This window comes from Chelonia mydas, chromosome 10 (genome assembly GCF_015237465.2).
Source record: "Chelonia mydas isolate rCheMyd1 chromosome 10, rCheMyd1.pri.v2, whole genome shotgun sequence".
NCBI lineage: Eukaryota > Metazoa > Chordata > Testudines > Cheloniidae > Chelonia > Chelonia mydas.
Window position 1 is genome coordinate 76789402 of NC_051250.2, and position 27591 is coordinate 76816992.

Sequence of the window (27591 nt, forward strand, 5' to 3'; positions counted from 1 at the left end):
CTCTAAACTACGCTGGGGACTGGGCCAGAATAGGAGTGGGCTCAGGATGAAGGAGCTGCAAACAATAACTGTGACCCCCCTCAGCTGCATGTACCGCGAATTGGACACAGCAGAGCATCTGGGTCATTGGCCCTGTCTCTCAGAGCTGGTGTAGAAACCCAGCCCCTCCACTGCAAGGTGAACAGAGCCCTCAGACAGGAGGGCACTCAGATGAATGGCTGCAAATTTTGGCTTTACTGGCTACTGGCACAGCCAGTGGGCATGGGACTCTCAGCATGAGTCAGTTGTTACAAACATTTGGGAAAAACCATTACACAGAAGCAATCCCACACAAGGGAGGTGGCATTGGGAGGTATTGCCAATTTAGAGAAGGACAGGGATATCATACAGGAGGACCTGAATGACCTTGTAAACTGGAGTAATAGTAATAGGATGAAATTTAATAGTTAGAAGTGTAAGGTCATGCATTTAGGGATTAATAACAAGAATTTTAGTTATAAGCTGGGGACACATCAATTAGAAGTAACGGGGGAGGAGAAGGACCTTGGAGTATTGGTTGATCATAGGATGACTATGAGCTGCCAATGTGATATGGCTGTGAAAAAAGCTAATGCGGTCTTGGGATGCATCAGGAGAGGTATTTCCAGTAGGGATAAGGAGGTTTTAGTACCATTATACAAGGCACTGGTGAGACCTCATCTGGAATACTGTGTGCAGTTCTGGTCTCCCATGTTTAAGAAGGATGAATTCAAACTGGAACAGGTACAGAGAAGGGCTACTAGGATGATCCGAGGAATGGAAAACTTGTCTTATGAAAGGAGACTCAAGGAGCTTGGCTTGTTTAGCCTAACTAAAAGAAGGTTGAGGGGAGATATGATTGCTCTCTATAAATATATCAGAGGGATAAATACCGGAGAGGGGGAGGAATTATTTAAGCTCAGTACCAATGTGGACACAGAACAAATGGATATAAACTGGCCACCAGGAAGTTTAGACTTGAAATTAGACGAAGGTTTCTAACCATCAGAGGAGTGAAGTTTTGGAATAGCCTTCCAAGGAAAGCAGTGGGGGCAAAAGATCTATCTGGCTTTAAGATTAAACTCGATAAGTTTATGGAGGAGATGGTATGATGGGATAACATAGTTTTGGTAATTAAATGTTCATGGTAAATAGGCCTAATGGCCTGTGATGGGATGTTAGATGGGGTGGGATCTGAGTTACCCAGGAAAGAATTTTCTGTAGTATCTGGCTGGTGAATCTTGCCCATATGCTCAGGGTTTAGCTGATCGCCATATTTGGGGTCGGGAAGGAATTTTCCTCCAGGGCAGATTGGAAGAGGCCCTGGAGGTTTTTCGCCTTCCTCTGTAGCCTGGGGCACGGGTCACTTGCTGGAGGATTCTTTGCTCCTTGAAGTCTTTAAACCACGATTTGAGGACTTCAATAGCTCAGACATAGGTGAGAGGTTTTTCGCAGGAGTGGGTGGGTGAAATTCTGTGGCCTGCATTGTGCAGGAGGTCAGACTAGGTGATCATAATGGTCCCTTCTGACCTTAGTATCTATGAATCTATTGCCTAATGGTTAGGGCAGGGTTCTGGGAGTGGGGACCTCTGTGTTCTCTTCCCAGCCCTGACAATGACTGGGCGAGGCACTTGCCCTCTTTGAGCCTCAACGTACCCCTCTCCGGGGTGTGTGCGCAATACGACCCTCGGGGATGCTGTGAGGATGAATTAATAAATGGCTTTGACCAGTCGCCAAACAACGGCAGAGTCTACTACTGCTGCTTCAAGCAGCATGGGGGTAGCCCATACCATGTTTTGGGGGCAATTGGAGTGGAGGCATTTGGGGACTTGTGTTAGTTTCATTGACGCCAATGGAATAGCTGTGGTGTAAAGGTAGAGTGAGATCAGAATTGGCTCCTTTGACCTCATGCTAGGCCTGGCACCTTTTCAGAAGGCTGCAAATCGGCCTTGCTGCTCTGAATGCACCAGAGCGAAGCTGAGTCACACCAGCTGAGGGCAAGGCTGTGAAAATGGATGGAATTGTGTGTGCTGCCAGGAACGAGTTTTGGCCTGTGTTGTGTTCTTTAAGACCTTACTCATAGGAGCAGTCCCACTGGGCTGGATTCGGAGCTCCCTTTGGAGCTACTCCTGATTTAAGTAAGTGTGCGATCAGGGCCGGGCCCAAAGGAGGGGCTGTTGGTCTAAAGGCTGCAGGATTAGGCCCTGCGTTAATTAGGCCTGGTGACCGGACTTTTCCAGTGCTTTGCCGTGTTTATGTAAGGGCCTTGCTAACTGCACCATAAATTACAGTCAGTGCCAGTCATGGGTTGTAGTTAACGGACGGGTGTTTTGATAAGGCTGTTTTATGTGAGCTGCTAGAAAAATGAGCCATTTTTCCATGGGAGTGGCAGTAACGACCAGTTACCATATTTACTGAAATAGAGGTCAGTATGAAAAAATGACTGCCTCTATGGTGGTCCCAGCATGACTTCTTGATTCCCAGTACTGAAAAAGAGCTAACTGATGCATCTAGCAGATAGTATCACCAGAGCCTGTCTCCAAGGCACAGGCTGGACCGTTGCGATCACAGACTATTTCTGGCAGGTTTAAAAATAACTCCCTTGTTTTCCTGGATGATAATCAGAAGAGTAGTGCTGTAATGATGTATATTAAAAGAGAGCTGTTGGTCCCAACGGAGCCCAAAGCAGTTTGCAAAGCAGGAGCCCAGTCCTGCATTCCCTCCCAGTGAAATCCCTCAGAGCCCTGTGTGAGCAAGGCCATGTCTACATATAGGGTTCCCAACTTGGTAATATTTAAAAACTGGACACTCCAGTAGGGGTGCTGGAACCTCCCCTCTCCCGCCTCTTCCCCTGAGGCCCCACCCCTGCCCCACCTCTTCCTCCTGAGGCCCTCCCCCTGTCCACTCCTCTTCCCCCACCCCTCATTGCTCACTGCTTTTCCCCTCCCACCCTTACACCCGGGTCAGCTGGCCACCCTATCCACATTACGGGAGCTATAGCGGGGTAGCTATGGTGCCATAACAAGGCTGGCATAACCCCGGAGTGTGGACGCAGCCTACTGCAATGCAAGGGATTTTTTCCCTCACAGTAGGTAATCTACCTCCTCACGCGATGGTAGCTAGCTCTCCGGAAGCATTCTTCCGTCACCCTAGCCGCCTCCACACCCACATAGCTGCCGTGCTCAGGGTGCGGATTGTTCATAGCCCTGAGTGCTGTCACTGAGCGACCTGAATTTTCGGTGTAGACCAGGCCTAAGGACTGTGTGACGGATCCCCAAACAAGAGCACGCGTCTGTGTGATCCAAGTAGACAGGGCTGGATCCCAATCTGGTATAAATCACCATGGCAACATTGACTTCAGTTTACCCCACCTACTCTGATTTACACCAGCTGACTTTGTTTAGCTTTTAATTGATGGCTTGAGTTTAATATTAGGGGATTTTGGGGGGTGGGGAGGTTTCTCTGTTTTGCTTATTGTGTTGCCCCCAAGCTGGCACTTTGGTTGGCAGACGCATTAGCCCCTTTGAAACCTGCTGGAGCAGGGAGCTTCGGAGATGACAGCAACAGCCAGTTGCTACAGCAACAGGCATTCTACAAATCTCTTACAGCAAATGAATGAATGGAAGCAGTGAGACCTAGTGGTTAGGACTGGGGGCCAGGATGCCTGGGTTCTATTCCTGACTCAGCTGGGAGCTGGGGGGAACTCCATGGAGTTCAGGGAAGTCACTCTGGATTTTCACTGGCCTAACGGGGAGCTGAATCGGACCTACTGTCTTCAGCTGTGTTTGGTCAATTTCTGGAAGAAGTTGGCCTCCGTTGACCTTCAGCTAACTGTCATGTGAAAAAATATATAAACACCAGCTGAGCTATTAAACTGGGCCGGGCGGATTCACTTCCCAAAGCATCTGAGATAGCTGAGACAATACTGCTGATGTACTCTGTGTGTTACAGCAGCCCCTGGAGGCGCCACTCAGAGATCAGGACCCCGTTGTGCTAGACACCGGACACACGAATAACAAAAACCTGGTTCCTGCTCCCCCCCTCAACCCCCCCGCGCCCCAGCACTCCCAGTCCAGGTAAATCAAGTCCCATGCTATTACTTGCTTATTTTCTTTGGATGCTCTGAGTTTATTTAGACAAGCGCCCCCATAATTACCCAAGACATTTCCTGCGGACCAAAGCAAAACCTCCATGGGCGCTACATTTCAGAAGGGATTTAAGGGTCGGAAGGGCAGCCCGGTGGGTAGCGCACTGGGCGGCAGCTCAGAACACCTCAGGTGTATCCCTAACTCAGCCACAGACTTCCTGTGTGACCCTGGGCACCCGGATCTTGCCTGGGGTCTCCCTGTGTTTCTGTACGAGAGATGATAATGCAGTCTGGACCCAGACAGCACAGTGTGCAGAGGAGATGACATGATCACATATACATATTTATTTATTACAGAGCGACTGTACTTCCTTGGGTGGCGGCTGAAATACTTGATAGGCTCGTGGGGAGCCGTGTGATTTGAGGAGGGCTTGGAAAGAGGAGAGGGTGGGTTCCTAGAGAGGTTTTTCTTTCTCCTTTTAACAGCTTCTTGCTGCCGCCCTTTATTAATAACGGAAGTATTAGTATCGAGTGTGCTGCAAGGATGCCGTCCAGTGCAGGGTGATGCTGCAGTGTCCGGGTGAGGGGCCAGGACTGTAGCATACAGAAGCCCCCAGGGGAACCACAAGCTGCTGTGTTTCTATCCCCTTTAACCATGAGCCTTGGAGGCCTTTTCGGCAGGTTTATTTGTTTGCTGTGAGGAAAGTCCCCTGTGCTGATGGGAAATTGTATCCAGCGGAGCCTGAGAGAGGCAGCAGCTTTCCTTACAAGGAGTTTGGCTGGGACTCAGCTGGCGAAAGTTGCAGGGAGCCTGAGCTCTCTTCCTCCCTGCCTCATTCATTCACGCGCGGGGCTGAGGTCCGGAGCCAGCAGCCGTGGGGACGGCGCAGACGCTGAGTTCCCAATGATTCACTCGGCTCATCGGTGCCTGGTGGCTGGCTTGTTCCTCTGGATTTGGTGTGTGGGTGCAGCCCTGGCCTTGCCTTGAGGAGGTGTGTGCGTGTGTGTGAGTGTGAGCGTGTGTGTAGGGGGCAAACCATGGATCTGTGGATATAAACAACAAAGCCTGCCCAGCAAACTCATCCTCTCTGTGTCCCTCATGAAAATCCAGCTCTGATTTCAAGGTTAGAGGACTAATTTATCTTCTGTTTCTAATAGCGGGAGGGGAGGGCATAGGGGTAGAGGTCAGTTGCAGCTTTGTCTTTGCAAAGCAAGCATCCTTTTCCGTGTGTTCATGGCGGGTTTGGTTGAGACGGGGGGGGCCGGGGGGGAGGGAGAATTGCAAGGAAATACACAGCAAAACTTAACGTGAATTCTTTCCTGCAAGGAGGTGTGTGTTGTGGGGAGGCTGAGCATTGCAGGGCCGCTGCTTATTTAAAGGATGCAAAAGAAATTGCACTCAGGAGAACGGGAGATTTCTTTTGTGCGCCTTTCCAACGACACTTTGCAGCCCTGATTTCCCAAGCCCTATTGCTGTTCACTTCTTCAGGCTGGGAAGAAGTTAGTGGTGCCCTGCAAGGGGGCTTGGAAATTGACAGGTGGTGCTGAAGATGAGTTTGCTGCAGAGAACTGGGAAGGAGAGAGAGAGAGGAGGAGTGGGTGCCTGTCTCCCCAGTAACGTACGTCCCCCCCATGCTCTTCGATCCCGCTGAGGCAGAGGTGGACCTGTGCTGCAGAATCTGTTGGGGGTGATAGTGCTGGTGAAGGGGATAACACTCAGCACTTGTGTCGCTCTGTCTTGCAAGCGGTAACCTGAGCTCCTCCCCATAGGGTGATCAGTCTCCCTGTGATGCTTCCATGCTTTCTCCTTGCTCTCTTTGAAAGGCAAGAGAATGTCCTCGATGTTTGGCAAGCCACGGGCCGCCCCCAGCACCACGGACCGTCACCTCCCCAGCCTGCTGCCTGAGTGCAATGTGGCGATCTTAGGATGCAGAGGATCTGGCAAATCAGGTGAGAGGAAAGTGTCACCGAGAGAGAGAGAAAGATGCATCTGGCAAGAGAGAGCCCCAGGGTTGGGCTGAGAGGTCTTGGGGTAAAACATGTTCGGTTCATGTTCATTTTAGGCAGTGTGGCCTAGTGCGTTGGGCACCAGGCTGGGACTCAAGGGATCCTTGGTTCTATTCCTGGCTCTGCTACTGACCTGCTGGGTGACCCTGGGCAAGTCACTTCCCTTCTTTGTGCCTCAGTTTTCCCATCTGTAAAGTGGGGATTTTGATCCTTTATGAAGCACTATGAGATCTATAGAGGAAACGGACTATATAAGTTCTAGGCCTTGTTATTATTTCCTTGAATCTATGGGTATAAAAACAAGCAAGAGGGTTAAAACTTTGCCCCCCTGCTCCACCTGGTAATAAGTGGGAATTTACCATAGAGACTCAGCTTTGCCTTGATCCTGGCCCTGCCCTGTGGTTCCCAGGCCTCACATGATCATGCTCAGGGAACCAAAAGCCAATGCCCGTTCATTCTGGAGGTGAGCATAGCAAAGTGCTGCTAACATGGCATTAATTCACCTGAAGTTATGAAAGTGGCCGATCCTCACAGCTTCCATTGGAATAACGTCATTTGTGCTAAGCTGTCCGGGGGAGTAGTCTGGGTGAAATCAACTGTAGTTCTGTAGGAACTCCATTGTATTTGAGCCTTCATCACAGGGCCAAACGTATCTCGCTGGTTTCACAGCAGTCACACCAGACACCCAGGTGGCCCATCCAGTATAAAATGTGGCCCAGGAATCTTCCAGGTGAGGAGAGCTGCCTTTGGAAAACAGAACTTTCCTCATTCCCTTTGTCCTTCTCCAGATGGGTGAAATCTCACAGAGAAGAAATTGTGATGATCGGAACTAAGGCCCTGATCCAACAAAGTGCTTACGTGCATGCTTAACTTTAAGCACGCGAATAGCCCTATTGAAATCAACGGCACTGCTCATGCACTTAAAGTTATGATGTGCTTTAGTGCCTTGCTGGGTTGGACCTACAGCTCAAAACCTTTAGATTCTGTTTACTGTAACCATGATGACTGCATTTACACTACTTGCTAAAGCGTAAACTAAATAGCATTCGCTTGTTGGCCATTGGTAGATTCTATAGTATGTAGCCAATTTTCCAACAAAACCTGTTCCACCATCCTGCAATTATTCCGATTGAAGTCAACACACATGTGCAAGGCAAAGAAGGATATGGCTCCTGAAGAGGTTTGCTAGAAATCCTGGGGAAAGTTGGGTGAATCTGTAGTGGGAAATTGCTTCTCTCTGGAATGGCCTTTGCTTCATGTTGACCTTTAAACAATTCTGACTAGAACTGAGTGAATAATAAATTTTGGTCCAATTTGAACTGAAACTGATATTTTATGGGGGGTTTTCCCCTGAAAACAATTCACTTTGGTGTTTTGTTTTGGGTGATTTCCCCCACCCCCTTTTTTTTTTAAATGGCCCACATGTCTAAACAAAATGCCCTTTTGAATCGAAAAGTCAAAATGAAATGTTTCAAAATGGTCAGAAAAAAATGCTTCAACTTTTCCAGATTTCCTTTTACATTTTCTTTTTCAGTCAAAACTATTCTTTGACTTTGACCTGAATGTGGAAATAATTTCAGAAAAGTTATTCAGGAAAATGCATTTTTTCTCTACTTTGCTATTCACTGAAAATGTTTTGCTCTGTTCTAATTGTGATTAACATCTGATCTGCTCTGCCTTCCACCCAAACCCAAAGAACTGCAAAGACCTTCGACTTTCATTCATTCCTTTTGTTCTTTGAGTGAACTGATTAAAGTGACCTAATTTCTGCATCAACACAATGCTCCCTGGGTGAATTTTGACACGCAGCTAGCTGCCGCTTCCTTGCTACAATGTCTCTTGCATTCTTTGAGAAACATGTGAACAGAGGTGGCTGCTCTTAACAGACTAGCCTCGTTATAAATTCAACCCATAACAAGCAGCAAAATGAATCTACTCAATATCCGGCTGGATCCTGCTCTCCTTACACAGATCAAACACCCATTGATTTTGATTATCATTTGTAGCACCATGGTGCGAGGCATGGTACAATCACATGCTAAGTGACGGTATTGGTCCCAAACAGCTTACAATTTAAAAATCATGAGTTAAGCAGAATATGGGAGTAAGGACTGCAGGATCAGTCTCAAGTGCCTGATGTATAATATATCTTTCTCCTTTCATATATTATACAGACTATATGATACTAATCCTGTTATCTACCTCCATTTATATGGTGCTCTGCATCCATAGATTGCAAAGTACTCTGCAAAGGAGATAAGTATAATTCTCCCCATTTTACAGATGGGGAAATTAATGCACAGAAAGGAGAAATGACATGTCTAAGGTCACGCAGCAGAGCATACACCAGGCTGGGACTAGATCTGAGGTCTCTGGAGTGCCAGCCAGTGTCCTATGTACTTAGTTACACTCTCTGCCATAACGGCATGGCAGTATGGTATAAAACGATGAGCAGTAGTTTGGGGTGGCTGTGTTACACATGAGTGGCCGAGCCGTGAGAGAGTTATGAAGGTTGTCTCAAAGGAACGCCAGTAAACCCTTTGAATTACCCGCCCCACAGGTAATACGTAGGCTACCAAGCAGGAAAGCTGGTTGAGAGAGTTATCAACGATTTGATTGGGTGTGTGTTTTGTGTAACTCCATCTCCGTAAAGCCAGAGGCCTTCGTACTGCAGGTCTGACCATGCAGGCCATGGAGAGGGAGGAGAAGAACTGTAGCTAACACATCTGAAAACGCCCCAGGAGAGCTTTTCTGAGCTCCAGGTTTGGGAGCTGAGCCACCTTCTCGCCCGTGGTGGAAAGGTCCCGTTTCCAGCCACAAGATGTCAGCCCCTCGACCTCTTACTCTTGCAGACTGAGTACTGCCCAGCCTGCGCTGCACACGGCGAGAAAGTTGTGAGTGGCACGGGAGTGCTGCGGAGGGGCTGCCGTTCAGCCCCATTCAGCAGAGCTCTTAAGCACACGTTTAACGCTCCGCACCCGCTTACGGGCTTGAGCCCTGTGCTCTTTGACGTCAATGTTCCAGCTCCCGTTCCCGTCAGCGTTGCCAGATCAGGCCTCAAGAGCTTTGCCGAATAGGGGTGCATTGCCCACTCAGAGCCTTTGTTTCCTGGCTCCTGTTTCATGGCCGGGGTCAGTATCTGCAGACGCCGGTGGCAAATGAGCAGAGTAACTGGAGAGCAGCAAGGGAGGAAATTCCACATTTGAAGGGAGAAGGGGTAGGCTGATTTCAAAGAATAAGCAGCTGGTGCCTGACGGAAGGTTTGGAAGGGTAACATACGGCCTGGTGGAGCTAGACGGGTAGGCAGAGTTCAGGGGAGCAGTCAGAAGTGAATAACCACAATTATCACATGGGAAGCACGGCCACTCATCTTCCGTATGTTTCCGTCTGTACAATGTTGCATAAAGTAAATAAACATGAGAAAAGCCATCCCATAATTTCTAGTTAATGCAAATGACTTTATTCTGCCCCAAGCCTCCCCGTGGCTTTGCACTCAGACTATATGGAGGGTCTGTGACTATGTCCTGGGACAACAAACGTCCAACTCAGAAATGCCGTTATGTTGCTGTGCTTTTCCCGGCATTTTAAACTCAGTCTGGTTCATGCTGGCTGGGGCTAGGGGGGCCCAGTGACATTATCTGGGCTGTGGTTAGTTGCAAGGTGTAATAAGTTAGGACTTGTTTGGTTTTGACACCTGGCGATAAGAGAAACTTTGGGTGAAATCTTTCTGTCGGTGGGGTCGCTGGAGGAAAGGAATCCTGGAGCCGGATCCTCAGCTGGTAGATGTTGCTATCGTGCCATTGATTGGTGGATTTACGCCAGTCTCCACCAGGCTCAGCTAGTCAGTGTCAGAGGTGGGATTAGAGTGTAGAAGTTGTTGGTTCCCAATCCTGTGCTCAGACCCCATTTCTGAAAAACTCCTATGGGAATTGTGTTGGTGAAATCTAATCAGTGATCCTTCGAAAGTGTGTTGCAGCTCAGCAAAAGTGAAATGAGTGTGTATAAATATACTGTGTAATAGTTTGTATCACTCGACAGATGGGAACTCTGAGCCTAACCCCGAGGGAAAGAATAAGTGTCGGGATGCTTTAATTTCATGAGCAGAACTAAACCGGCCCATGAACCATTTCTCAAGGGAGAGTTTGTCCATTTCCCTTTGCACGTGGCTGCAAGAGCTACTTGCTACTGGTGTGAAACTGAGTTGCACAGAGGCGAACAAAACTGAGACTAAACGAACCTTGTTTCACCTTTTACAGCACTGACTGTGAAGTTTCTAACCAAGAGGTTTATAAGTGAATATGATCCCAATTTGGGTAAGACATTTTCTTTGCAGTTATTTTTCCCTTGGTTGTTGTCTACATGCCATTTCCTGGAACACTTTTGTGCCTGTCCTATTATTGTTGTGATATAAATCAAGCAGTTAGTTTCTGCAGCTTTCTTTAGCCAGCTGGTACCAAGCTGGCTTTCTACACTGGCAGATGAGAAAACATTCTTCCTTTATAAGTGGACAGTAATTCTTCCCTAGGTCTAGGGTTTCCATACATATGGCATTTAAGGGGGGCAGGGGAAGTATGGTACTTTGAAAACAACTAAACACTTGGGAAATATAAAACCACGAGAACTTAATTACACTGAAAAATGCCGATTGAAAACCACTTTTCTCATATGTAAATCTCATTTTCCAGGCACTTTACATCGGTGCTTCCGAATGTCATCGCTAAGGGTGTATGCTGATGAAATTAGCCTCCTCTTTATTGTATTTCTAAGTGCTCATGGAAATCATGGAAAACACAAACTTCTATTTTCTATCTCCAAAAAATATATATGATTCCTCCTCATTCTCTCCAATCATTGGTGCTTCACCATTCCTTGTTTGGCCATGTACTGCACACCCGACTCTCAAATTAGCCCTTTGGTGTCAGTTCTGAGTTCAGCAGTGGCTCTGAGGCAGGTTTGGGTGGTAAATCTGCTTTAGACTCAGAGTAAACCAATGGGCTTGACTCTCCCATCATTGGCACCAATATAAATCAAGTCAATGGGGTTACACTGCTGAGAGAGCAGAATCTGCCCCACTGGTTGTGGGTGGGTGACCGGTACCATGGGTTGTTCTCACGATGGGTCGGATTTTCAGTTGGTGTAAACAGGCATAGCTCCATTGGTGTCAGTGGATCTACACTGATTTACACCAGTTCTGTTCTATTCTCTGTTGTGTGTAGGTTACTATACTACGCTCATCGTTATAGTGTGTGAGCATCTTCCCGGAGGGCATTCAGTACCGTAACTAACCGCAGTCACACGTTGTTTGTTCTCTAATCCTCTCCCTAGTGGGAGAAATGTGGGCAGTGGAGTGTATTGTTTTGGTAGGGTGTTGTCTCTGTGTGTGTGTGTGTGTGTGTGTGCGCGCGCGCGCAAGTGCATGTTGCTCTATATTATGTCAGAGATGGCAGGTCAAAAAAATGCACTGTGCACTTGGAGTGGAAAGTGAGGGTGGTCCTTAGATCCTGTGGGAGTTCACAGTCTCAGACCAGCCCCTGGGAATGTCCTGTGTTCCTCACAGACAAGATTTACCCATACTGAAGAGAGCGCCATTGTGCCAGAGGAACGAATAGAATAGATTAGAATAGACTAGATCATGTGCGCCTTATTTGATTAAGAAAAAAGGGATTATTCCTGTTCTCTGCTTGTCATTTCGCCACATGCAGCTCCTTTGCTACCGGTTCTCTCAGCCCCATGCACATTCCAGATGGTATCTTGTTTTACAAGTCACATAAATACACTCCTGTGTGGGACAGCCTATCAAAGGAACAGGACCAGGCTGAGAAAGGCTAGATGACAGAAATCACAACTCTTGTCCCAGGAAATTTACTAGAAAGGAAAATTGAAACTGTCATTACAGACAGCAGAGATATATAAATATAAGAAGAACAGCTTCCATAGTTATAGAGGTAGCATTGGATTACTAGTCCGATTAATAACTCTAAAAGACAAGATGATTTCAGAAATATTCCCTCTGTAGTCTTCCTCAGATAAACTTCCCAGTGAAGTCAGCAGCAGTGAAACGGGTGGGAATTTGGCCCTGAGCAAGAACTATAGGATTTTGCCCAGCATTTGAGAGCCTTTTTTCTTATACTCATGTTCATCAGCAGGGGGCCGCAAGGAATATGTTCCCCCTTTACAAAGTGATCTTTCACAAAGCGGTAAAATTCCCCCTGCACAACAGGTCAGCACCGGGCTATGCACCGTTTAAGTCCCTACCTCCCTCCCCAACCCTGAGAAAAGAATAAAGGGACTTCTGCCGGTGAGAACGCCTAGAGAATCCTGGTTACTACATGGGATTCCTCTACCTAGGGGAGAATGGGCACAAGTTGTCTTATTTTTGGTTCCCTCTCAATCTGCATCCAGATGTCTGTGAAGCAGTTACAGAGGACAGCTGAAAAATACGTAGCTGCCTGGCGTTCACTGTGGCGACATGGAAAGGCTTCTGTTCCAGAGTCACAGTGTTCGTCAGGAATAAGGACTTGGCCAGAGTTGTTTGAAAACTCATAAAAATTCATAACGGGGGAAAGACGGTTAGAGACACTAGCAAAGCAATGTAGTTATTGCCAGACTGGATCAGACGATCTAGTCCCTACCCTGTCTTTGAAAGTGGCAACCATCACTGGTTTCAGAGGAAGGTGCGTGTACTCTGCAGTAGGCAGTGATGGGATAATCTCTCCATAGGGAAAGTTTCCTCCTGACCCCCATTAGTTAGAGGTTGGTGATGCCCTGAAGCAGGAGGGTTTATATCCTTCACATCATTTTTCCTTTATTATCTGCTGTGTATGAATAATCTCTTGAAATCTGGATAGTGTATTCTATATCCTCACCAGGCTGCTCATCTCCTATCACATGGATACACATTGGCTTGTTATTGTAGAGTGGATCCAATCGTGAGTTTGGAAAGGCTCAGGCTGATTTCAGGGAAAGGCTCAGGTTCATTGCAATCGTCTTTTGAACAATCCCTAAGCGCGTGAGTGTAAACCCAAAACAACTCATTCATTTTAATGAGCTACACAAGAACAGAGCAAAACTTTGCTGCAGAGAACCAGCCTAGAACAAACCTGATAGTACTACAGATGAAAATGGACATTCTCTGTAACAAAACCAAGAGAGCAAATCTGGGGCCTGAACTATCTTAAATTAGGAGTCACATCCACTGACCTCTGGGCTGTCCTGTGCTTACTCAAAGCCCTCTTCACATGGGCAAAGGAGTTTGCACTGGAACAAAAGTGTGTGATCCAAAGCCCGTCAACGTCAATGGAAAGATTCCCATTGACTTCAAAGGGTTTAAGTCAGGCCCTAAGAGAGGCAGCATCATTGCTTAGAGAAACAACGCTTCCTAACATATTTATTTTCTTTCCCCTTAAGGCCTGCTCCAAAGCCTGGAGAAGTCAGTGGAAAGATTCCCAGTGGCTTTTGGATGTGGCCTGTAGTGTGTTTCACTGTCTCAGCTGTGCACTGCTCCATCTGAAATTGCAAGCTAGCAATTTGGGGAACGTGTTAACTTTGGTAGAAAACTAATATCCCGGAAATGAGCAACAGATGCAGAAGTCTGGAGATAACTATATTTTGCACTGACTGCAGTTAAATGTTCTGGGCATTTTTTCCACTGAATCTCTGTTTGAGTAATTAACAACTATTTTTATGGGCCCAAATCCAGGGCATCATAAAGAACTGCAAATGATTTATTGTGGCCATTAGCCAAGAACGGACTAAAGACCTAATAACTCAGCAACTTGTGTTCCTAAAAATCCTTTCCTCAGATCTTGTTCAATAACTCATTTTTAAAGAAGGGAGAAGAGAGAGAAATCCTCCCATATTTTAAAGCGTCTCAAAAATATGACTGTAAATATCTAGTTGGAGCAATTGCTGAACATTCATTATTGTCACAATTGTTATTTCACAAGTAATCTCTTCTTCCCCATTTCTCAAAAAAAAAAAGACAGCCATTGCAGCATAAGTTAACAGACAAGAACACCACCATGCCTCCAGCTCCTGATTCTGCATAGCTCTGTTTTTCTTACCAGATCAAACCTTTTCTGAACATACGTGTGCGACGGCTGGCCTATGCTCTCCCCTGTCAGAATATGCACATGTGCATTTGAGCCGTAGGTCCATTGTGAAATAGACACCCTTGATTTCTAGTTGAATTGATGTTTTTTACCTTTACTGATGGCCAAAAAAGAAAATATATTGATGAGTTCTTGATTTGTGCTATTTGGATTTTTGGAGAAAAATACTGACACTCTTGTCTGTATTGTAATACCTAGCACTGGTAATCATCACAAGGCTTTGGAGACACTGACCTGGATTCATTGCTTTGTTATTCCAGTTTCACACCAGTTTAATGCTACTGGAATCAATGAAGTTACACAAAACTGGTATAAGGCAATAGCAAATCAGGCCCACTAGCTTTCCCACTCCTCTGTGTAGTACGCAAGTAAGCTTTGTAAAGAATTGGCTACTCTGAGTGTGTATGTGTGTACCACTGCTCTATACAGGATAGGATCAGAATTGCTTGACTGTGTGTCATATGCCCTCTATTGCTATCAGTTACAGGAGATTTTCCTATAGCTCAAGTTTGAGTGCATCTGTGTTCGGAGGAGAAAGAATTGCAATCTATCCCTGCTGTCAGCATGAATTTTTGAGAAGAGATGGCATACAGCATAGTTACATCTCTCGTGTGGTGTTAGGTGGCCACAGACTTGTTAAGAAAATTATTGACCCATTTTCCAGATGGAGAAATGATGGCAGAAAGGTTACGTGACAAGGCTGAAGAGCAAGTGTCAGGAATTCCTGGTGTCTACACCTGTACTCAGACTACTAGCCTGCCGTACTCCCTGGGCATGTCTACACAGGGATAAAAACCTGCCACTGACCTGGGTCGGCTGACCAGGGCTGAAAAATTGCTGTGTAGACATCTGGGATCGGGCTGGAGCCTGAGCTCTGGGATCCTGCGTCTACACAGTCATGTTTACTTCTCAGCCTGAGCCTCGCGAGCCCAGGTCAGCTGTCCCAGGCCAGCCCTGGCCATGCCGCAGGTCTTTTGGAACTAGGGGTGCTGGGCATGCTGCCGTACCCCCTAGTTTGAAGTGGTTTCCATCATATACAGGGTTTACAGTTTGGTTCAATGGCTCTCAGCACCCCTACGATACAGATGGTTCTAGCATCCCTGTCTGTGTAGAAGTACCCTCTGTCTGTGCACATATGAAGTCCCGTGGCCGTTACTACCAAGTACCTCTGCCTAGGAATGTTATGGCTGCCGGCTAACAGAAATCTGAATGTTAGTCAGCAAGAGGAGCTAGAATGGGCGAACTCTCCTGGCTGATTCATTTAGAGGAGATCCTACAGTACTCGCTCTCCTCCCTTCTGTTAACAGAATGTTTCTATTCTGCCCTTCCCTTATTGCGCTTGCTCTTTCCTGATATTTGTTGCATGGAACAGTCTTGTCCTGGGCCATGAAACTTCCAGCCCTGGCGAACAGCAGCATGCAAACCTCTTTCCTTTGCTCTCATTTCTCAAAACCGAACTCATCAGGATAATTGAGATGTGAACTCGTAACCCAGGTGAAGTAAGATCAAACGCCTGCATTGAGCTGCAGCCCCCATGCCAGAGATGTGTCATTCCTTGAATAAATGTGCAACAGATGAAGTTCATCAAATGAATTTATAGCGACATTCACTTACATAAACCCCTGCTATTGCCAAGTAAGCAACACATTAATTCTGAAATGGGTTAAACTCTTTCCAGTTCCGGTCTGAACCATTTGTGACAGGATTTATTTTGACAGCTGATGTTTTAACAGCAAAACATGACCTACATGCTGCTCTCCTACTGTAGACTTGTTTGTTAAACCAGGTTTAGCAGATATGTCGAAATGTTTATGATTGAGGGGGAAACGATGGTTCTTACTCAACCTAAAAAGGAGATTCAACTTTTGGTTTAAGAGGGATGGCCACTTAGCAGAAGGATACAGCTGAAGCAGGAGGTTATTTTCACTTGACACAGTGCCCAGGCAAACTCCCAGTGAAATCAAGGGACTTTTTCAATTGACTTTGATAGAAGCTGGATCAAGTTCAGAATGTGGAGGAGCTAGTGAGTTCTATTGGGTCCAAAAGAAAAAAGTAAAACCATAGTAGTAGAATTCAATGGAAAAAATTACCTTCAAATTACCACTCAATGGGCAGCAGCAGTCAAAAAAGTGAACAGAATGTTGGAAATCCTTAAGAAAGGGGCAGATCAGGGATCGGCAACCTTTGGCACGTGGCCCGTCAGGGTAAGCCCCTTGGCGGGGCGGGCCGGTTTGTTTAGCGGCTGCGTCTGCAGGTTTGGCCCATCGCGGCTCCCACTGGCTGTGGTTCGCTGTCCCAGGCCAATGGGAGCTGCAGGAAGGGTGGCCAGCACATCCCTCGGGCTGCACCGCTTCCTGCAGCCCCCATTGGCCTGGAGCGGCGAACCGCAGCCAGTGGGAGCGGCGATCGGCCGAACCTGCGGACGCTGCAGGTAAACAAACCGTCCCAGCCCGCCAGCAGATTTCCCCGGCGGGCCATGTGCCAAAGTTAGTCGATCCCTGGGATAGATAATAAGACAGAAAATATCATATTGCCTCTATATAAATCTGTGGTTCGCCCACATCTTGAATACCTTGTGCAGATGTGGTCACCCCATCTCAAAAAAGATATATTGGAATTGTAAAGGGTTAAGAAAAGGACAACAAAATGATTAGGGGTATGGTACGGCTTCCATAAGAGGAGAGATTAATAAGACTGGGACTTTTCAGCTTGGAAAAGAGACGACTAAGGGGGGATGTGATAGAGGTCTATAAAATCATGACTGGTGTGGAGAAAGTAAATGAGGAACTGTTATTTACTCCTTCTCATAACACAATAACTAGGGGTCACCAAATGAAATTAATAGGCAGCAGGTTTAAAACAAATAAAAGGAAGTATGTCTTCACACAACGCACAGTCAACCTGTGGAACTCTTTGCCAGAGGATGCTGTGAAGGCCAAGACTATAACAGGGTTCAAAAAAGAACTAGATAACTTCATGGAGGATAGGTCCATCAATGGCTATTAGCCAGGATGGGCAGGGATGGAGTCCCTAGCTTCTGTTTGTCAGAAGTTGGGAATGGGTGACAGGGGATGGATCACTTGATGATTACCTGTTTTGTTCATTCCCTCTGGGACACCTGGCATTGGCCACTGTCAGAAGACAGGATCCTGGGCTAGATGGACATTTGGTCTGACCCAGTGTGGCCATTCATATGAGAAGTCAACCATAGAATGCATGTACATGTATGCAGTGGCCCATAGGCACTACAGTGATAGGTAGGTAGGTAGAAGGTCCTTTTGAGCTCTATGGATTCTGAAGTATAGCCTACATTAGGTCTTAAGGCTTGTTAAGAAGTGTAATGGGTAAGCTGAGTGCATTGATACCTGATTTGCATATGCAAATGCAGGTTGGCCCAGGCTACATGGGTACACCTCCAATGTGACGTGTGTTGGTTGTGGGTGCAGACACAGATGTGTATGTGAAAATACAGCCTTTATTTTACCTAGGAAAGAGGGCTCAGGACACTTGTGCAGCGGAAGCGTTGACTCAATGGAGAGCTTTGCACAATACAAAAGAGACTGAGGGATGCCGGCGGTGCAAGCCACCAAAGGCCTCATTGTTGGGTCAGAGACAGGACTGTGGAGAGAGAATCTCACTGAAATTCCTTGGAGGCTGTTGTACCAGTAATGGGCTGGATCTGTGGCTATCGCCAAGGAGCTCACAACAGAAGGCAGCAGCTGCGGGGTGGAGGCTTCAGAGAAGGACATAGAAATCTCCCTAGTCCATCCCCTTGATCCTGGGGCTGCTATATGCAGGGCCAGCCCCCTGCACCAGGCTGGAGCAGCCTCTGGACTGCTCTAATTTTCACCAGCTGAGGGGGCTGAAACCAGTCAGCAATTGGCACAAGATGGGGACATCCAGACATGTCCTCTTTCCTCTGGTCACAGCCCACATGACAGCAGCAGGGAGGGCGTATTGAAGGCATGTGTCTGTGATTGACTCTGAGCCACCAAAGGGTCCATTTTGAACTGGGATGGCCCTCCTGGGGCCAGGTTCTACCGCCAGCATCCACCTGTGGTGCGGCACAAAGTGTCCATATGTGCCGGAGGATCTGGCCCAGTGTTCTTCACAGGGAAACTGTGATGGGCTAGTGGCAGTAACATCTGCGGGCCAAAACCATCCCTGAAGTAACTGCCATTGCCTTCATTGGCGTTACAGCTTGGTGACTTTGCTCCTGTGACCAGATCAGTCCGATCAGCACTTTATAAATACCAACAAGCAATTAGAGTAGATTGTTTTCCAAGAATCTAGGAAAACGGGGGATGTTTCCATCTCCAATCAGACAACTGTCCAAATAGCTCTGTTTTCCAGACTCACTTCTGGCACAAGCCCCGTCAGAAACCAGCCAATCAATTAGCTTCAGGGGCCAATGGGAATAATTGGGCCTTCTTTTGTCTCTTTGTAGTAATAAACACGTGGCAAATGTATCTCTAGGTAACAATTGTACTGATTTCATTGCGTCTGACTCCCCTGCATCCTTCACATGCCACCTGTCTTCGAGGGTATGCTCTTTGGGTCTGGGACCGTCCTTCTATATGTTTGTACAGCACCTCGGACAGTGGTGCTCAAACTTTTGTACTCGTGACCCCTTTCATACAGCAAGCCTCTGAGTGCAACCCACCCTTATAAATTAAAAACACTTTTTTATATTTAACACTATTATAAATGCTGGAGGCGAAGCGGGGTTTGGGGTGGAAGCTGACAGCTCGCGACCCCCCATGTAATAACCTCACGACCCCCTAAGGGTCCCGACTCCCAGTTTGAGAACCCCTGACCTGGGACAATGGGCCTTTGAGTCTGAGTAAGGCCTCTAGGCACTACGGTGATGCAGATATGAAAGAATAGCAATGCGTACAGGCATAACCGTGGTCTAGTCAAATTATATGGCTAAGCTCAACACTGACTCGTCTTAGTCGTGCTTAAAACGATGGAACGTGTGGGAGGTGTGCTAAGCAGTGAGGAGTAATGGCTTGTTATGCCATCCCGATTCACCCACTGCTAGCAGATCTCGTGGCTAGAGCCTTGTGATCAGTGCTGTTCTTCAGGGGCCAGGACCAGGGACCTCCACTCATGAGTGCTGACTTTTATTTTTCCCCAGGGGTGCTCCACCCCCCCCCACTTCGCCCTGAGGCCCCCTCCCCTGAGCCCTTGCTCCGCCTCTTCCCACCCCTGTTCCGCCCCCTCCCCCGAGGCCCCCACTCAACTCGCTGCTCTCCGCCCTCCCGCAAGCACCTTCCCCAGCCGCCAAACAGCTGACCGGTGGCGCCGCCGAACAGCTGTGCCTGGTGTGTGCTCAGGACCCACTAGTTTTTCTCCATGGGTGTTGGAGCCCCGGAGCACCCACAGAGTTGGTGCCTGGGTCTCCACTTTCATTGAGTGGAAGATGTAAATACCTGGGGCTCAGCCTTCCTGGACTGTGTGGCCCAGAATGTGAAAGGCTGTCGTCCCAGCGGCTCACAAGAGCTCATCTGTTTTGCAGAGGACACCTACACGTCAGAAGAAACTGTGGACCAGCAGCCAGTGCTGATGAAAGTGATGGACACAGCTGACCAGGTAATGGCGAAGGGCTTCTCCAGGGAATCGAAGGAGGAAGTCTCTGTGCCTCTAGAAAGGATGGCAGGCTCCTGCTTCCTGTGTAGCACGCAGCAGGGATCTCAATAGAACGGGGTGGTGACTGTGAAACGAATGGGGAAACCGTCTCTGCATGGTTTGCTGTGAAGTCTCACATTTCACCAGGGGTGAATATTGCCCCTGTGCAGAGGCCAGCACGAGGCGTATGTCCAGAGGGCCTCAGGGCGGAGGCCCTGTTCTGGCCTGATGCACAGGGGCCAATTTCATCCCGAATGTCGACCTCGTCATGAGAGAGAAAAGGAGCAAGCAGGGAGGTCAGAGCTACAAGTAGCTGACTACGCGAACCAGCTATTTCTACCCAAGCTAATCGAGGGTGGGGTTTTACCCTGCTGCCTGTCACTGTGGTATCTGGGCGCCTGCCACATAAAATTGATAGTTATAGCAAGGTCCCTAGTGATTTCCTTACTTCTCTGGTTCTTCTTCCCAGCTGGGGTGAAAACTCTGCTAGGGGTGGAGGGTTTGTATCTGTTGCCTAGGAGAGCACTGTAAGTAATAAAGGCGAGATAGCTGGTGGTACCTGGAGCTCACCGAAGTGCAGTGGGAGCTGGGCGCTCAACTTTCGGAGGCTCCTTGGAAAAACCTCCAGCCTGAAAAGGCCCTAACACCACTGGGGCTGCTTGTCCCATCAAGAGCTGACAGAGCTTTGGCCCAGGTGCTGACCGCCGCTCCACAGAGTCCCGCCACTGAAGTGAACGCTCTCCAATCTCCCACGGCCCCCAGGGCAGGCTGTTCTGTCGTTCGTTACAAGTCCAGGCTAGCCGATTTCACTTGTACAATACGTCAGCGATGTCTCCGCAGCGCGACACAGACAGTGACTCACTTGTGGATATATATTTTATTGTTTGTAGCTCATGGAGTAACTCCAGATTCTATGTTTAACCGAGACCAGCTGGTGTGTCTGTGTACTGGTGACACGCAAGTTGGGCAGGGGCTCTGATCCCAGACTCCTTCCAGCTGCTGGCGTCGCCAGCGAAAGGGGGCCCGGCGAGAGTGACCCTTTCCCAGCCTGATCCACCTGCTTCATTGTCAGCTGCAGCAAGATCAGGGCCGCAGAGAAGTGAGCTTTAAGTCACCTTTGCACACCCTCCCCTCTGCTGATTTGTACTGTGTGTATTTCATCCATATTTGGGGAATCGGGTCACATAGGCTTAAGTCTCAGGATAACACATAGCGCAGTAACTTAGAGGGGGGTCCTGGTGCTGCTGTGCCCTGGGACACTACGTAGATTTAACCTTATGCCTCCGCCACACAGATAGTCCTGTCTCTCATGGGCCTCCCCCATGCTCAAGGCCTAGACCAGTGCCCACTGGAGTCAATGGAAAGATTTCCACTGCCTTCTACCGGGCTTTGGATCAGGCCTCCTGGAGTCCATCCCAGAAGGCCTTCCCACCGGCTCTCCCTGCCACAAACAGAATTTCTTTGTTACAAAGAAAACCCACCGATTAAACGAATCAATGCAAAAGGCTGCCTGAAAGGCTAGTCTTTCTGGAAGCCTGCCCGAGAGAAAACCTGACTCCACCACTGCGTGCTTTTGATTGCTCTGATTCGGGGCAGCGTGAGCTGTTTCATATCATTGATTCGTTGCACAAGGAACTTTTTCATGCCAAGCCAAGTCTGCTCTCAAACGGCCTTTTGAAATAAGCTTAGTTTTGAAACAATGTACAAAGCGCGAGACGAGCAAATGCCCCCAGACGGGCTCTGACATTGGCACTGGGGGCCTATGATAATGCTGTCCTGTGTTACTCTTCTAGGATGTACCGGTGAATTGCGAACGCTATCTCAACTGGGCCAATGCATTCATGGTCGTCTACAGCATTGACAACAAAAGGAGCTTTGAAGGTTGCCGTCAGTACCTGGATATCATTTCCCTCCACGCGAAAGGCATTCAGCACGATTATCCCATCCTCCTGCTGGGAAATAAGCTGGATTTGGAGCAATACAGGTAACAATCTTCGATCTGTGCCATGCAGAGGGGTGACGTTGCTTAGCCCAGACGGTCCCGTGGAGATGCGCTCTGTGCTGACTTTAACCTTTAATTTATTTCAAGTTGCCCCATTGCTAGCCCCGGAGTCCTCACTTTATGCAGAGAAGGGCAGCTGCAATGCAAGCTTCCCTGACAAGGTAGCTCAACTTGATCTGGAGGGGACAAGGGAGTTTGGGCTCCAGCCAGGCCTGCATGTCTCTGCTGAGAAAAGGGGACAAGTTAGTCCCGATGATCATGGTGATTCTGTGACGTGAACACCTGTTCACTGAGCTCTGGACGGAGAATATGATATTATTTTACACTGAGCCATGGAGTGTTTCTCCTTCAGAACTGAACTTGCTTTTGGGTTGAAAAGTGCAGCGAGGAGCATATGTTTGGCTGAATCCCCAGGACCAGATGCTGCTGTCCTCACTCATTAATTGTCTTGTTGAAGTCAATGGGTTTCGCCGAAGGGCTGGAGGCGTGGCTCTGATGTTAATGTTTGGGGGAGGCTCTGAAAGCATGAATGTGAGATTGTCATTTCTGAGATTCTCTCTACCGAGAAAGGGGGACATTTAGCTGCATAGTTGATGTAGGATTGGCAGCCAGGCAGATAGATGTATGTTTATTCTTGTAACCCTTCTGCCCGTCAGAGTTGGCAGCAACAAGGGCGGGGTTCAATATCTAGGGGATTCATTCCAATAACACAATGCAAACCGGCTCGAGCCCCCACCCAGTGACCTGGGACAAATATATACCACCCCCGCTGGGCGCCTCCAAGAGGCAATACTTCCCCTCTCGCAAGCACATAGTCTGAGTGTAGCAAAAAGCCTTTTAATAACAGAGAGAAACAATGTGGCATTATGTTGGGGAAACACCACCAACAGGATTTGTAACACAACCCATGAGCAAAAAAAACCCACCCCAAGCAAATTGGGGCATGTCCTTTCTCTTTGGTTCTTGAGTCCAGCAACCCCAAATCACCCAAAGTCCCAAAAGTCCAATGACTCAAAAGTCTCTGTCCCTGGTCAGGGCAGCCCCAGAGTTCGAAAGTTTATCTGCAGAGCTTTACCTCCCAACCTGGGTGGAGATGGGGGGGGGAGAGGTAAGGGGCACTTTACATGATCTGAAGCTGACCCCCCCCTCCAGCTCCATAGGCCTTCGCTCCGCCAGCCGCCCCACAAACTGCTTCACTTGGCTCCGCTCCGCTGCTCCACCAGCCGGTCCACGAACTGCTCCGCTCCACGTCCCTCAAGCAGCTCCCACCGTCCTATGAACTGCTCCACCAGCCTGTCCACAAGGCACTCCAGCCGTCCCGCAAACTGCTCCACAATATATCTTCAGGCTCCCCCACTACTTAACACAACGCTCAGTGATTTCAGCGCTTAGTCAGTTCAGCTCTTTGGTGAATTCAGCTTGTAGCAGAGGAGCCTCAGTGCTGGTGCACCATTAGCCCAAAGTGAGCTCAGCAGCCTGCAACTAGACTCCTAATGGAATCAAAATTAGCTCTGATATTCCACAGTGGAGAGAGGAGGAAATGCAATTAGCATGTAAGGCCCTCACCCAGGGGCCCATGCCACCAAGTATTAATACTTGTCCCCAGCCTCTCTCAATTCACAGAGTTTTGGAACCATGACTCTTGCCTAGCGAGTGCTACTTAGTTGATGGTGAGTCCCTCCATCATAACAAAAGGCCAAGTACAGTTCCAAGCACAGTTCCCATAATCAGGGTAATAACAATTTATTCTTCCTGCCCCAATAACAGAGACACTGGGGATCCCACAGCAGCCAAAGTGACCATTTGGGCAGCTATGGCCCCATTCTAGGCGGGGTGGGTGTGCCTATGCAAATGAGATCGGCCCCTGAAGTTCTTTTCCACAACTTGCCACACCTCACCACCAGATGTCAGGGTGGAGCTCATCCTGACACTGCTTACATTCTGTTAAGGTGAATTGAAGGGAACACACATCACTGTCATCCACTGACGATCTCACAGATGTGTGTGGGGGGTGGGGGGAGCGCAGCTGATCAGCTGTTGGGGCTTAACTCCTATGAGCTTCAGAATGTGCATCCTGCTAGCTACTCCCTAAAATGGCCGAAGGGTCCATTGTTGTACAGTAGAGACCTTCTTAAATGTCAGATCTGTTTTAAAAATGAACTTATTATTAACTTATATTAAATGCCTTCGTTATTGCATCTGAGGGCTTATTCTGATACTCGAGTTTAGCTAACTGTTTTGCATTTCTGCACACTCAGACACACACACACACACTCAGTCACACTCTCTCTGTTATATTTAAGACAGGGCATTTGTTATCTGACTCTTGGCTGTCATTGCCCTGTTATCCCTCCCCCTCTGCCCTCTGCCCTTTCTTGGCCGGATGGCAGCCTGTGATCAGCTGCCCGCTGTAGGGATTCGCCCACAGATTCAGTTCTGGTGGCTCGGTTGTTCTGTAGTGCTAAAATGCACAATCCAATGCTGAATCTTTTGTTCATTTTCCCATAGTCCCTAATTGCTGGCTGTAGATGTGGGTCAGGACACCCCTTGCTCTGTGTGACCTTGCCTCCTGTTCCGAACATTCCCCCCCCATCCCTCCACCCTCTTCCCTGCCCAGTGTCCGGGCTCTGGCTGGAAGGTGATTTGCTTATTTTGAGGTTCCTGCTATTTTTAGCTGTTTTTTTTAGGCTGCATTGTAACCGTGCATTTGAACCTGCTCCAGCTCCTCCTGTTACATTGTCTGACTCCTTTTCGCAGAGTTCTTTATCCTGTGGTTCTCTCGGCAGGGGGCTAAATGCCTTTGATGTGGTTGCCTGGCCTTGCATGCTACTCTAGGCTGATACTTTAGAGAATACCTCCCCACTTCTTGCTCATTCTAGAGCCTGGTGGCGCCAGTGTCTATTCCGACCACAGGGACCCACTGCACGCAGAGGGAGGGGTTTCACATTTTCCCTGTTGAATTGATTAAAGCTGGAAGGAACTGCAGGGTGTCCCTGGAACACCAGTGCCAGCCACTGCCTCCCCACCCCCCGTAAAGCTGAGAACAATAACCTGCAAGTAAATCCAAGCTATTACTGGAAACCTCGCTCTCTTTGCATATGATCACAGCTGTAGCTTGCGAAGCTCCCTACCAGCCTTTGAAGTCCAGATAAGCCCCTGTCACAGATATAGTTTAACACCCCATCTTTGGTACCCACCAGACTGCGCCCACCTCTCTGAGCCCCCAGAGTCTGAACAGAATCCAGGCACTGTCCCTGTCTTGGGATCCCTAGGCACACTGTTGGGGTGCAGATCCTCTATCAAACACCTGAGAGCTTAGTCCCCTGCAGTCCGACTACCTAGACACTGGAACAAATGCTGACCCCTCGGGCTTCTCCACAGTTTAGGCACAGCCTGCCCCAGAAGCCCAGCTGTATGGTGTTCTGGGTCCACAGGTTAACTCTTCAGGGGCACATGGTGGGTGGAACACACACGCGCGCGCGCACACACACACACTTTGCACGGGATTCTAAACCACCGTTGCTTTTTAATTGCATGAGAAAAACGTAGAGCTATACAAAAATAAACCCTACATGCATTTCCCTCCCCCGGTTTCCTCAACACTCCAGAGCATTCTTCGGGCTGGAGTCAGGGCCCTCGGGGGGTCTTCAGGGTCCTTCTCTCACGGCGCCTGGTTTGCCTTCCCAACCATGGAGCCCGCTCTCTCTCCCCAGGTCAGCTTGTTTTGGTCCTGCAGTTAATTGGGCCCTACCCGCTCCGAGAGCACGCCCGTCTCTTCCCCTCTCCTGCCCCAAAAGTCCAGGCTCTGTGGTTTTTAAAAGCTAGCATCCAGTGTTCCTGTGTCCTGCCTTTGGGGATTCTACCCAGCAGATTCAACGTTCTCTCAACATCTCGCCTTTCTGATCCATAACCGGAGCCTGCCAGCTGTCTCCCCATCCCCTCGGATGCTTCTCTTCCCCCATTTCCTCCATCTGCTCCCTGACTTTCAACAGGTTCCCTTCGCTCTCACCCCCGCTGTCACCGATGTGACGACACCCCTGCAAGGACTGCGCCCAGTCTCTCTGGATCTGAAAGCACAAGCTGCGGCTGCTTGAGTTAATGGTCCAGATCTGTGAGTTTGGAGGTAGCTGCAGACACCTACACCACTGTACGTGCCCTAGCTGCAGTATGGGGAGTGGGGACACAGAGATCACGAGTTACACCAGCATCCCACAAACTCCACTGCAAGGTCTCAGCGGGTGGGTCCGTGCATACTGTCCTTGTCTCACAAAGAATCTGGAACTTGCCGGCATGGGAAGTTTCTGCAGGCTGCCCCATCCACGGGCAGGGAAGATGGCATGGTCGTTCAGCTAATTCACCTAGAGCAGGGTTGGGCAAACTTTTTGGCCCGCGGGCCACATCGGGGTTGCAAAACTATATGGAGGGCTGGGTAGGGAAGGCTGTGCCTCCCCAAACAGCCTGGCCCCCCGCCCCCTCCCACTTCCCGCCCCCTGACTGCCCCCCTTAGAACTCCTGAACCATGCAACCCCCCCGCTCCTTGTCTCCTGACCGCCCCCTCCTGGGACTCCCCGCCCCTAACCACCCCTCTGGGATCTCATCCCCTATCCAACCCCCCCTGCTCCCTGTCCCCTGACTGCCCCAACCCCTATCCACACCCCCGCCCCCTGCCAGGCCCGCCGGGACTCCCACACCTATCCAACCCAACCTGTTCCCCGTCCCCTGACCGCCCCACCTCAGAACCTCTGCCCCATCCAACCGTCCCCTGCTCCCTGTCCCCTGACCGCTCCCCCCAGAAGCTCTGCCCCATCCAACTGCTCTCTGTCCCCTGACTGCCCCCCGGGACCTTCTGCCCCTTATCCAGCCCCCCCCCGCCCCTCACTGCCTTACCAGGCCGCTCAGAGCGGCAGGACTGGCTTATTGGAAAGCCTGGGAGGTGGGCGGGCGCAAGCCGTGCTGCCCATGTGGCAGCGTGGCTGTGGGGGAGAGGGAACAGTGGGGGAGGGGCTGGGGGCTAGCCTCCCCGACTGGGAGCTCAAGCTCCGGGCAGGACGGTCCTGCGGGCCTGATGCGGCCCGTGGGCTGTAGTTTGCCCACCTCTGACCTAGAGGCTCATCTACCGATTGTCCCTTAGAGAAAGCCACTCACCTGTTTTCCCGGCAGAAGGATTACTGCAGCAACATCCACTGGGGAGAGCGAGCTCTGGGGCAGTGGTGTATTAACCTGTCAGGGGCTGGAGGAGCCAAAGCCCAGGGCAACAGTAAATGAGGGCAGATCCAGCAATCAAACAAGAGAGAGGGTGACATTCTAAAATGGAGTTTCCATCTGTGTTGTGATTCACCTTGGCTGGGTGTTTCTCTGTAGTCCATGGGCTATGGTCATGTATGCTTAGGGGCAGATCTTCAGGCAATATAAGCGCACTAATGAGTGTGCAAAACATGCCTACAAGTGTGCACCCAGTGCTTAATTTGTGCCACGGCTTGCCAGGGCTGAGCCCTGGCACCTCTGGGCTCAGCAGTTCATAGCCCTGGCACCTCTGGGCTCGGCAGTTCATAGCCCCGGCACCTCTGGGTTTGCTGTGTCAGTTATGAAAGTAAAAATATTTCTTGAGACCCGGCACCAATTTAATTACAAATTAAGCACTGTGAGCAGCTAATTTATGTACATAACTAGTTCAAGCTGCATGTGCAAACTGAGTAACGGCACACACAAATGCAACCGATGAGATAATTGATCAT

At 49.0% G+C, this 27591-nt stretch overlaps 1 protein-coding gene across 6 annotated transcripts in view; it reads left to right on the forward strand.

Moving 5' to 3' along the window:
• Positions 1-4499: 4499 nt before the first annotated feature.
• RASL12 (RAS like family 12) overlaps positions 4500-27591 on the forward strand; it is a 29610-nt gene continuing 6518 nt past the window's right edge. The window contains exons 1-5 of one of the 6 annotated variants that reach the window (XM_007053505.4): positions 4500-5229; positions 5930-6055; positions 10369-10425; positions 19745-19818; positions 21648-21838. In XM_007053505.4, coding sequence (XP_007053567.1) covers positions 5938-6055; positions 10369-10425; positions 19745-19818; positions 21648-21838 — 440 coding nt within the window. In that variant the 5' untranslated portion in view covers positions 4500-5229; positions 5930-5937. Of the gene's footprint in view, positions 5230-5875; positions 6056-10368; positions 10426-19744; positions 19819-21647; positions 21839-27591 lie in introns of all 6 variants that reach the window. The other 5 variants (XM_043524102.1, XM_043524101.1, XM_043524104.1 and 2 more) reach the window with 5 other exon arrangements.